We start from the raw sequence: 12,527 nt of genomic DNA on the forward strand, positions 1-12,527 counted from the left end.
TTTCATCATGCAAGTTGAATGTCAAGATCTTTTTTGCTTTGCAGCCACTGGCTGCAAGTACCTCCAAAAGATCTAGACCATCTCTACTGGTGGTGCCTCTTCAGCACCTCTTCAGGAAAATTTTCAGCCCACCCACTGACCCTCTCCCTTTCTAATTAGACAGTGCACATATACTCTTCCACCACAGCCTAGAAAGAAAAAGGATATAGCAGACCAATCCATTCAACAAACTAGAATCTTGTCAACATCAGAAAATTTCAACCAAAAATATCCTTTCCATAAGACAAATGGTCCAGCTTACACTGAACAGCTACACTGCATGGCAATGGGACTCAACATCAAATCCAGCAAACAATCAAGTTTTTATTTTACTGAAGTAGACAACCAAAGCTGTGATACCAGCTAATGGTGTACTCATGACACACATGCTAGAGTCAACAGTTCCTTCATGTCAACTTAAAATAAGAAAGAGTCATTAATCCTAAAAAATTGACATTATCAGAAATGCTCCGTCATGCCCATTATGATTTCTCTGCATTGGTAACAAAAGCATAATTCGCCCTAATTTGATTAATTTTCTTGCAAATGAATAACAAAAAGGCAGGTTTAGAGAAGGAAGTATTTTTCCATTACCTTTAGAATCTGAGCCAGAGAAACACTCTCCTGCTGGGCAAGTGATATGCCTCGTACTCGATCTACATCGGAAAGCTGTCGCACGGTCTCCTCGATGGCAGTGAGGTAGTTCAGTTCTGCTGACAAACGATGCTGAAGACCAGCTGGGGAGAAACGCATACATCCTGCAGGAGAAGACTTACTGGTCAAGCTCTGTAGACTTTAATGCACCCCACCGAAAAAATAAAGAAGAAAAAGCAACCCCTCCAAAAAAACCTACTCTGGGATTTGTATGATTTTGACAGAAGAACTCACCGCTCGCTGAGGCTGCTCCTGCTGCAGATCTACCAGCTCCCAGACTCAAGTCAGGGAAAGCTACATTAGGCTTCAGCTCTGATGATGGACTTCCAGAAAAGCTAGCAGGTGTCTTGACTCTTTCTGCTGCAGTGCCCAGAGAATCAAACTGCAACTGTTTTTGGGAACCGGGTGATGTGGAAGGAGTTGGTGTCTTCAGGGGCCTTTCTTTGTCTGAGAAACTGACAGTGAAATGAAAAAAGAAAGGAGTCAATATTCTCCTAAGTCCAGCCATTTGATAAGACAATAAGGCAATAAAGTAGTTCTATTTACATACATCAGACAGACCCTGCAAAAGGCATCATCTTCCGTTTTGCACAAGCCCAGCCTGCCTTCAGGAAATGATCTTTTGTGTACCTATATGTATGTGATAGGTTTTGTGTACCTATCCCCCAATTTAGGGTTAAGTTTCTAGAGCACCCTACTTTTCCTCCAACTATTACACCTAGTTAGCACACAGACACAATAAAAATATTTTAAAATATACTTAATATTTGCATGGCCAGATACATCCAATGCCTCCTAAAAATCAGGATGCACACACCTGCACATGCTTTTACACGTTTTGAGAGTTTAAGGGAAGAACTTTATTTCACTCACAGGAAATGAGGGCAATATTCTGGTAGCAGAACACCATTAACAGTATTTTAATAAAAGTAAACAGGTGACTGTCAACATATGGATGCAATTGAATGTGGTAAGAAACTGCCCTGAGCTCCCATCTCTTTCATCAAAATGCAATTAAATGCTCTAAGGTCAAAATTTGTAAATGTATCTTGAGAGAAAATTAAAGACATCTCATTTTTGAAACATACTGAGGATAACTGCATATGTTAACTTACTTATTTTTTCTCTCCACTTTTTACAGACCATTTGTAGAAACAGAGAATGAAAATTGTGTTTCAATGCTTAAGGTACTGAACTGGACAGGACATCACCTATACACATCAGCCACTTATCCTCACAAAACCAGTGGGGGAGTGAGGGTGGAGGGTATATCACTACTTTGTATTTTCTCTTATTACAGCCATCAACTTTAGGCTTTCATATTTAAAATACAGGGGAAAAAAATGTTCTGCATGTCTATGTTACTAACATTTGAATAGTTTTGTTAATTTCCTTTTGCACATCCAAAGACATAGCCATTTTTTTTTTACCATGCTATAATACTAACAAATTTGGTTATATTTGCACACAGTCTTATAAGGATCACCTTACCTCACCAGGGAGTGTTCAGACAGGTTTTCTAGCACACTGTCTGCATCTGTGTTCTGCTCAGGGTCTTTACTAGACATTCTGCTACTTGATAAGGACTTCTTTGTCTGTTGGGAGTTCCACTCTAACTCAGATAGCATTTTATCTTCATCTGCAGGAAAGTGGTGAGAGCTTCCATTCAAACAGTCCAACCCTAAGAAGAAACAAAGTTGCAGAAAGTTTACACTTGCTATTCTGAGTATCTCAGCCATCAGGAACCCCAAAACAAATAATTGAGAACTTTTTTCCCCCATGGAAAGATGTCTTCCAGTTAGAAGTCTATAAATCCAACAAGCAAGAAATGTACATTGAGCAGATTACTACAGATTAAATTATCTTCTGAATATTGTGTCTACTGCCAACAAAACTATCACTCAGCTTTCACTTCAGCACAGTAAAGAAAAGAAGAATTTGGCTCTTCAATACTGATACTTAGAGTGAAGCCTAACTTTCTTTGGGTAAGCTAGAGAATTTGGAAAAAATAAGAAGAGTAATAATTTGGAATGTCCAATCTTATTTTTCTTGTCCTTTTATTGACTTTGAACCCAGCTTTTCCTCACATCACCCATTGCTTATATCATAAAAGTGTACCAAGTACTGAGTTTCTTCATGTTTTTGTAATGTACAAGTTACTGCAGGAAGAAGTGTATTAATTAATTAGTGCACTCAATGAAAACTATGCTTCAAAGATGAAGCACACAAGCAGACTTACTGTCACCTTCATAAACGTGGCCATAACTCAGTTTCTCAGCAGACAACTGGGATTGTCTTAGCACAGAATCTGAGTATCATTCCCTCACAATATTAAAATTATCTTGTTAGAAGGCTGGCTTAGGAAAGGGAAAAAAAATGATACTCTTAATAACCTCTTGCTGCACTTACGTTCCTTTTTCCCTCTTTTTCTAGAGGATGAAGATGAGTGAGAAGATGCTGCAGACCGTGGCCCAGAAGAATGCTGAGAAGGAAGCTCCACAGATCTAGGTTCTTGGGAAGACTTGCTGCTTGGAACTCCTTCCTGAACACTTGAATTACTGCTGCCAGCAACACTAAAAAGAAGCACATGGACAGTGATTCACTAAGGACTTCTAACTCCCACATTATACAGTGCACAATGAATCCACCAAACTTGAAATTAGAGACAGATGGCTAGAACTGCACTAATGAGCCCATATTGAAAAGCATAGACTTTGAGATTAAACACTATGGCAGCTAGGACTTTAGTAAGTTTGACATTATGTTGCACACACTTGAAACATACTTCTGCAAATGTGAAACAGTAAAAGATTAGGCCTGTAAAGCAGGGGGCTGGGGGAGCCTCACTGACACCAACTCTCACCCACTGGCTACCCAACACTGGATCCAGGGCTGGTGATTTTCTGTTAGGATCTCTCTTAACTTTTCTTCTCCTATTCTCTCTCTTTCTTCCTTCTTAAAATATTAAGTAATGCAAGACCTAACCATGATTTTCTTCTCAGGCTGTGCAGTTTGAACACACAAGTATAGTGACTTTTGTGATTTAAATAATCAGAGTTTATGATTGTGCAGCCTGAGATAACTGAAGTATCAGTACTTCCACAGTTTTAATTAAACGTAATATTCAAATACAGGCCTTAATCTGATCAAAATGATTGAGAATGCCCTCAGACCACAACATTTTAATCACTCTACCTGGCTGGATCCAGCTGCACCTGGACTCCTCTCTGAGGAGGAGTTTAGAAAGCAAGGGGGTCCAACCTGAATCTCCCTGGGTTGCCCTTCTTATGTTGAGACACACCATCCTTTCAATGCTAACTCCTAAGAGCTGTTTGACTACAGACTTGAACAACATAAGAATGATTTCAAGTATGGCTGCATTTTAGATAATTTCTAGGCATACAGATACCAATAAATAGAAAGAAATATGAGTGATTTTAAATACATTTTTACAAAATATTTGCAAATAAGGGGATAATGCATCATATACTAAATAATACTAACATAAGACCTATCAAGAAATTTATTTAGAAAGAAAGCATTTTTGGTAGCCAACATTTCCAGTGTGCAAAGTACCTTCTACCTTCCTTTCTTCTGAGGTTAAGTACCACCAGTATAAATACTGTACTTGTGGCCTTCCCCACAGGGCCCAAAAGATGTAAATATAACTTATTAGAAAAAAAAGGTGCCTTCAGAAATTCAGGAAGCCACATGACTTCTTTACTAACAGGATTTACAAAATCCTAGGATTTACAAAAGGTTTTAAAAGTTCTTACAGACAATTTATGTATCCATTACTAAGGATTACTGAACCTTTACTGAACTACTGCAGGTATTTTAACACTTTCAAAAGTATTTTCTTTTTCTAAATTGCAAAGACTAACCAATTGAGCATTACAGCAGCAACACAAGTCAGGTAATTTTTACCTGACTACAAAGGGTAAGAACCTTGCCTAAAGCTATCTGCCAGACTTAAAGAAGAACAAAAATTAGAGAACAGAGATACTTGACTCTGACCTTTATGTCTTAACCATGTTGGTTGATTTATGAACCAGGAAATACCTAATCACTTTGACTAGTATTACAACACAGCACAGCACAACAGAAAAGACAGTCAGCATGTCACAAAACAAATTCTGCATTAACTGCTCTCTGTCAAATTCTGTATTTTTATTATTACAAGCAGTCTAACACACAGTTACCTGAGGTCACGTGAAATCATCTTGTCTGTTAAAGTGCTGCTTCCCTGTGATGAGGCAAAATCATCTTCATAAGAAACCACACTCTCTGGGGGGCTCAAGGTAGGGATTAAAGGGCACAGAGGAGTAGATGCTCCACTTGACACTAAAGGAGGGAAATGACAAAAATTATACCAAAAAAATCTGCATCAAACAGAAAATAAAGGCAGAAGGAATTAAAATGTTACACTACAAGTTACAAAGACTTCCTTTCAAATTCAAAACACCAGGAAAACAACAGTATAACCATCCAGTGGCACTCTGAACAAAACATAACAAGCATGGTCTTCCTCTCTTTGTCAATGATCGAATACTTCATTAACTCATTCCAGCTAAAATATTCTTGAAGAGCACAGTGCTTGAGAGTAGAGCCACCTGTAGAAAATTTAAATTCAAACACCTTTAAGGGAAATAAAATGAAGGCAAAAAGAATCAAGAAAAACCACAAGGTAAAAATCAACTTCTGAGAAGATCTCCACAAAACGAGGACCTCAAGGCAAAAGAAACAGTACTCAGAAAAAGAAGAATTTGTACAAAAATACACTCAGGGCAATTTAGATGGAGTATGCAAGTTTGGATACAACAGATGCAAACTCTACATTCAGATATCTGTAACTATGAGCGTCCTTTATACTTGTAACCTGGTATATGAATTAATTATTGATCTAAAAATACAGAGCAATACAAAAATAATCTTCATGCAGCCCAAAAACGTGCCAAGTTTTTTGTGTTGTTTTTTTTTCCTTACACAAGCAAAAGAAGGGGTGGAGGAGGAATAATTTATCATCCAAAAGTAAAGTGAGAAAGCCTTACACAGATTCATGTTTGAGACATCTAAAAGCACATTCTTTACCTGTGAAGTATAAAGTGTAAGGAGTAGGAAGACTGGGAAAACAGAAACTCACAAGAGCTTTGAGAAAAGTTTCCACTTTTAGCTCTTCCATGAAGCTGATAACTTTTTGCAAAGATGTTGATGACGCTGTGAGGACTTCCCTTTGCCAGGTCCTCCCATGGTCCTTTGCTGTGTGTGCCACTTGTCTGAGTGAAAAGTGGTAAATACTTCTCAGCTTCTTTCTGAAACTCCTTGATGGGCTCAAAAGCATTTCTCTCCCGAATGCAGAAATCCTTCTCTTTTAACGTCTCCAGCATCTTCAGTGGCAACTGTTTGTGCTGGCCTCCTTCCTCTTCAGACAGGCTTCCATCACTCAGGAGAGACCCTTTGCCAATGGAGTCCATGCTGGACACCTGAGGAACTGCAGCTTTATTCAGAGCATAAGCCTGGTTTTCACACCCCAGGGTGTCAGCCTGTCTCTTTGACAAACGTCCTTGTATCCCCTCATGCCTGTTAGCAGAGGGGGACCTCATTCCAATGCTGACTGCAGCACTATGAGGCCTGATCATCTCAGGGAGCTTTTTAAATTCACTAAGGTTGCTTACCCCAGGAAGGCCATCATCAAAGGCTGTATGAGATCCACAAGTACCCAACATTTTTTTAATTCCAACTGAAATAGCATCTTCATTTTCCTCTCTCACAGGAGGACTCACAGCTTTTGCCCACCGTCCATCATCCTGGTTTTCTTGCATAAATTCACAGTCTGACTTCCACATGGGACCACAATTGATACCAGCCCCAACCAATTTCCTGGCTTCACTTTCAATTCTGCTAGAAAGGGAAGCAGCTGTAGCTCTCAAAGCTTCAATTCGATCTAATTTGCTCTTATATTGGTTAACAGTAGGTTTCACTAAGAGATTTTGCTGCGCAGTGTGTGGATTCAGGTATGGCTGAGGCCCCAAGGTCAGCAATCCCATGGGTGCTGTGTGTCTCCTCTTGCCTGCCAACATCACATCATACTCTTTGGACAAAAGGTCCACCTGCTCCCGACTCCAGTGCTGAGAGCAAGGGCCTCCACTTGAGCCCATGACAGCTTGTGGCTGAGAAAGGTGCACCCTGGGGCTCAACTGGTCTGGCTGTACCCATGGAGGCTCCACCAAATCGCTCCTGAAATGAGAAGTCAACACTTAAGTTGATGACTTAGACAAGTACTGTTGTTTTAAATAAAAGTATCACTGCCACAAATTTATTTTTCAGGAAGAAATATTGGTGGAATCAGAGGGGTGGGGAATGGCACAGAGAACAGAATGTTATTTAAAAAAAACCAACAAACAAACCAGAACCCAACAAAACCAAACATTATGGTACCTTCCAAATTGTTAATGTTGTTTATGGTGTACTGTGTGTTTTAGAGTTGCAACAAGCTAAAGATTTTAATCAGCAGCAGCAAGTCTTTTCCAAAAGTTTCCTGACTTCAAAAGGGAGGAAATATCCTTTTTTTTTCTTTTTCTTTTTTTTAATTCCTTATCTCTAGTCTTTCCCCTCAAGCTGAACCCAGCCCATGTTTCACTGGAGCTGTCACTTAGGGAAGGCATGAAAAACACTTGGAGAAAAGAAAGACTGGAAATACAAAGACATTTAAAGCTCTATAAGACATCTTTCTTTCCAGACAGCTCCCATTTCCAATACCACTTGCACATATTCTGAATACTAAGAAACTGACAATACACTGAACAATTTAAAATGGGGAAAGCAGCATGAAAGGAAATAGGGAAAGGCTAGTTCAAAGCAGAAGCAGAGGTCTTTGGAACTTAAAAAACAGTAACAAAAGGCCTGAATCCAAGACAATAGATTAAATAAAAACATGGAACAAATCAAATAAGAAAAATCAATAGACATATTCAAAAGATCAGCTTCTGTTGCCTGATGGGAAATGGCAGAGGAAATATAGTCTCTCAATGTGAAATGCACACCCTCTTAATCTCAGCAGAAGATTAACAGCAGACACCAGTCAGTTTATTTATTTACAGACTCACTAAAAACCCACAGCCAAAATTTTCATACGCTTTCCTGCATCCGCTTCCTCTTTACTGCAAGGAAACCTCGTAACTGCCATAAAGACAATTACTCTCACTAGGACACAAGAGCCTAGTCTGTATTCACCTCTCAGAGGTGAAAATGAGAGTATTTTCCTCTCTCCCCAAAGGCCCTCAGTGGCTCACCTCAGCAGCGGCTGCTGTGGCTCTGAAAGTGACATGTCACTACTTGAAGATGCGCTGGGAGGACGCTCTTGAGCCTTGTTTTCTTTGTCAGATTCCCCAGATGGTTGATAACCAGGTTTGGGCTAGAAATGAAGACAACCAGAAAAAATGCATTTTCAAAAGCCTGCAGGAGCCTGGAAGCTCTTGTCTCATTACAGCTGAAAAGGCTTACATTTCTCAGCATAGTATCACACCTCTCCTACCATAAAAAGGCTTAAAAACACAATATTTAATTCACAGCTTATCAAGTTTGCCCAACAACCCAAAGCAACTTCAAAAAAACCTCTTCAATTCACAGTTTGATTGATGCTCATATTTTCTTAAGAGCCAACCTTTACAGCTGCTGCTAGTTAAACCCTAGAATTCTGCTTCTATTTATAACAGAAAGATGATTTCCATTCACCTTTCTAGTAGGGCTTGCTGTGCTGAAAAGCAGCCACTAGTGAGGAGGCTCTGGATCAAAACCACTCTGTTTCAGCAAGAGTTACAGAGTTTTGTTTGTATCTTAACTGATAGCCCCAGTAGGACAACTCATGACCTTCCTAAACACAGGACCTCCTGTTTCCACAAACAACTGCAACATATGAAGTTAGTGAATCAGCTATACCTGGGCTTCCTGCACTGTAGGCAGCTCAGGTGGCTCTCCCAAAAATGCATGTTCCAGCAATAGTTTGGAATAGGTTTCCTGTAACCGTTTGGCTGCTGAAGGTTCAGGAGGCGGAACGTTCTTGGCTTTAGTAAAAGCCTCCTTCTGCTTTCTGTAGAGCTCTTGGAGCCTTTTGTTCTTCTGTTCTGTTGCCTCCTTTTGTGCTTTCTTCTCTTCATTCTGTTTCTTCTTCCTCTCCTCTTGCTGCCTGATGATGTACTGACGAACCTCGTCCGTATCATAGTGACGTTTCTTAGAGATCACTTGAGGCTCCTCATTGGCAGCAATCTTTTCTGGTTTCCTTTTGGTTGGACTTTGGCTCCTGGCACTTTGAGTAGGCAAAACAGATTTCTGTTTTTCCACGTCTTTCTCTTGCTTTGTAGTCATGGAATCCAACTGCAAGTCATCAAGAATTCCACGTATCTCCACAGGCAGAAAGTCCTTATTTACAGAGGCATGATCTTCTTGGTTAGTGTCTGGAAGAGCAGCTTCCAGTTTCTTCAGGTTATTCTCAGACCGTACTTTACTCCTTGACCTTTCAGAACTTCTTGAAGAGGTTTTATGGGTAACATCCAGTCTAGAATCTGAACCTGTCCTTCCAATATGGCCTGCTAAAGAACAAGACATGTCAAATATTTTTGGTAAAAATCACATTTGGGAACTACATGCCACCACTGAAACAGTTGCAAAAGAGAAGATGAGGGAGGAGTACTGATCTCACTATAAACTTTCTTTGGCTTCATTCATTCTGAATATAGCAGCCTTTGCTTAGACTGAGCTCACACCTTTCATAACTCTAACCAGCCTCGCAGGCATAACAGAACAGCAGCTACTACCATCCCTTACTTGCCCTGAGATTCCTGATAAATTCTGAAAAGGGTTGCTGAAGGAATCAAGGAAGATTTATAATGCACATGATGACATTTTACAGCACCTGGAAGGGATGACCAACCACATATTATATGCAGCACATACGGAAAATTCATCTGGCCTATTGACTCTTTGTAGCCATTCCTTTCCCCACTAGCTTCAAGAGGCAAAGATAGATTGTAGGTGATCTTTTGGTTTTTTTTGGCTGCAACCTACTTCCCATCTACTCCAGAGCTCCTGAGCACCTCTACAGCATATACTGCCCTCCAAGTCAAATGGGCAGGGTTGCATTACACCAAGAGTTCACAACCCAGTCAGGAAGAGAGGTTATGCATCCCAACCATGGATGTGAGCAAAATTACACCCCCTTGAATCCCAGGTTAAAAATAGTAATTATTTTGCTAAGAAGCTGATTACATTCTATCTCCAAAGGCTGCTTTATTCTGCAGACATGCAGTATTATATAATAAATCAAGAACAATTTAAAAAGTCCAGTGACAAAAGTACAACTTACCAGACTTGGCAGCTCGCTCTCGTCCTGTTCTGTCACTGGATACAGCCCTTCTGTCCTGTTCTACTCTGGGAGCTGGACCCAGGATCTTTTTTGCTAATTTCTGTCCCTCTCGCCAGGAGGATGTAGTTATTATACAGTTTCCACCTGCAAAACAAGGTAATAAATAAAAGTCAAGCACCAGATGGATTTTTCAACAGATCAGAAAGAAGTATTTATGGCAACTGTTAGTAATTTCTATACCATTGAGTTCTGCACAAGTGGAACTGCTGCAGCTACACAAGACAGTCATGAAGATGCTCAACAGCTGAACCACCCAACTGTGTGTGAATAACACAATGGAAAATGCAAAAACATGCTGTAGCACATTAAAGCCCAACAAAAACTGATTTAAAAAGACGAAAAAAGGCTTATACAGGTTGAAAAACTTAGAAGCAAACATTACTAGGGGAGAGGGGTAACATTTGTAGAGGCCTGAGAAGAAGCTGTTATCCCCACTTTAAAAAGAAAGATAAAAGGACCTAAAATGTAATAATAATTAAACAAAAGTTAGAAGACAGAGAACAATGTTAATCCTAGAAGAATCTTAGTTGATATGACAGGAAAATAAAACTTTATAGAGATTTTTACAGATAATTAATTGTTGAGACAGGTGTCTTCTGAAGAGGGTAAAAAATACAAAGCACCAGTTTTTCTACATAAGTACTAACTCACTGTCCTCTAGCTGGGACTTCTGCACCATGACTGGAAATAGTTAAGATAATCCCTATTAGCTGACTAATTCAAGAACAGACTACATTGCAGGTGACAGAAACCCAACTAAAATGTTATTAGTATTATCATCCTACATATAATTCAATTATAAAAACTGGCTACAGTGGCATCTTTGCCTAATATTGGTTAAATTAGATGTTAGGTTTGTTTGGCCTACCTTTCATCCCACTAATTTCCAGCATTAGTAATCTTTTATTTTTGAAATAATGACCTTAAAGAGCTTTGGAGAATAGCATCATATAAAAAAAACAGAAAAGAATTAATAACCTAATTCAGACCATTTTATTGCTAGCAAAATATCTAACTTGAATATCTAACTTTGCAGTTGATTTCTAACCATTCAGTTTCAGCTTTTACTGCCTAAACAAACCCAGGCCCTGCAGCACAAACACAACACAGCCAAACAAAAAGGGATTGTACTCTGGGTCAAACAGGACTTTGAAGACACAGGACTAAAGGAACTTCAAGTGAAATTCAGGATAGCAAAGCTATAGTGTTTTGGCAATTCCAGCCCTCAGTTCTCACCCTCACTTTCTTTTCTTTGTTGTTTTTAAACCAGAAAGAGGAAACTTGAAGGCCACTATTCATTCATTTACCAAGAGAACTCCTTACTTGCATTGTAAATTCTCCAAGTACTTTATACATCTGTCACTTGAAACATGTCACTACAAGCCTCTTAGAAACAGACATATCAGGCAAAGGAGTTCTCTTGCTCACATTGCTCTCAATTACTTCTACGTGCATTTAAAAAGGCAGCATGAAGTCTCATCTTCCATTTCCAGTCAGCTGTTTGAGCTAAAACACGCTAACGGAGTGGAACATGAGCTGGGCTATTTATAGCCTTGGCCACAAGCAGCAGTTTCTTATTGCTGTGACTGGGGGAGAAGAGACCATCACAGATCTGTCACTTAGATCTGGTTCTTATCTTCTAGGGATTTCAAGCCATCATTCTCCTCACACTTAGTCTATTATGGAGAACAACCATTGCCATTAAAACTTGCACCAATCTCTGCGCTCCTCCCTCACTTGGAACTGTCACAAATACATACATTAGTTTAGTATCATTCCTTTGGTATGAATTGATCAGCACAGGAAGGAGTAAATCTACTTATCGCTTACTTTCAAGTATTAGCATGAATTAACACAAAATATTCACATGTAGCTTCATGATTTACAGGATGAAGAACTGCATATTCACTGTCTAAAATACCCTTAGTGTTACTTTTTAAAGCAGCTTTCTTTCCTCAAAATATCTTTACCAGTTATGGGTCACTTTACTCAAGAAGAAATATAAAAACCTTAAAAGGTGCCATACCTTGCATGTATTTAAAGAAAAAAATTCATTGTTCTGTAGTGCAATTGCAGTCATAACTACTTACTTTATATGAAAATTAAAACTAAACACAAAGCAGAGGTAGAAGCCTTCCTAATTCTTTTGCTACACACAATATCAAAGATTAACATTACTGGAAAACCAAGAAGCACTGACAGAATTCCACTGCAGCTAGTTTAATTTTCTACTATAAGGCACTGCTCTAAAGTAACTTGCTCACATCATCCTCTCTGAAGAATTCAATTTGTTTAATAGACAGTGCAAATGTCAGACAACAGTGAAAACAGAAAATTCTTCATTGGTAAAATAAATAAACATTCCTTTACAAATATTAAGATTTGTAAGGCCTGTCAGGGAACAAGTGTTTAC

General features: G+C 39.2%; 1 protein-coding gene across 1 annotated transcript in view; it reads right to left on the bottom strand.

Moving 5' to 3' along the window:
- The window catches only part of CEP350 (centrosomal protein 350kDa), a 59,349-nt gene that overhangs the window by 35,673 nt on the left and 11,149 nt on the right, over positions 1–12,527 (bottom strand). Inside the window, 9 exon segments of the mRNA XM_009994669.1 lie at positions 634–797; positions 928–1,148; positions 2,185–2,332; positions 3,103–3,254; positions 4,896–5,037; positions 5,861–6,930; positions 7,986–8,107; positions 8,632–9,281; positions 10,055–10,198. Coding sequence (XP_009992971.1) covers positions 634–797; positions 928–1,148; positions 2,185–2,332; positions 3,103–3,254; positions 4,896–5,037; positions 5,861–6,930; positions 7,986–8,107; positions 8,632–9,281; positions 10,055–10,198 — 2,813 coding nt within the window.

Source organism: Chaetura pelagica, unplaced genomic scaffold, assembly GCF_000747805.2.
Source record: "Chaetura pelagica isolate M959 unplaced genomic scaffold, ChaPel_1.0 scaffold363, whole genome shotgun sequence".
NCBI lineage: Eukaryota > Metazoa > Chordata > Aves > Apodiformes > Apodidae > Chaetura > Chaetura pelagica.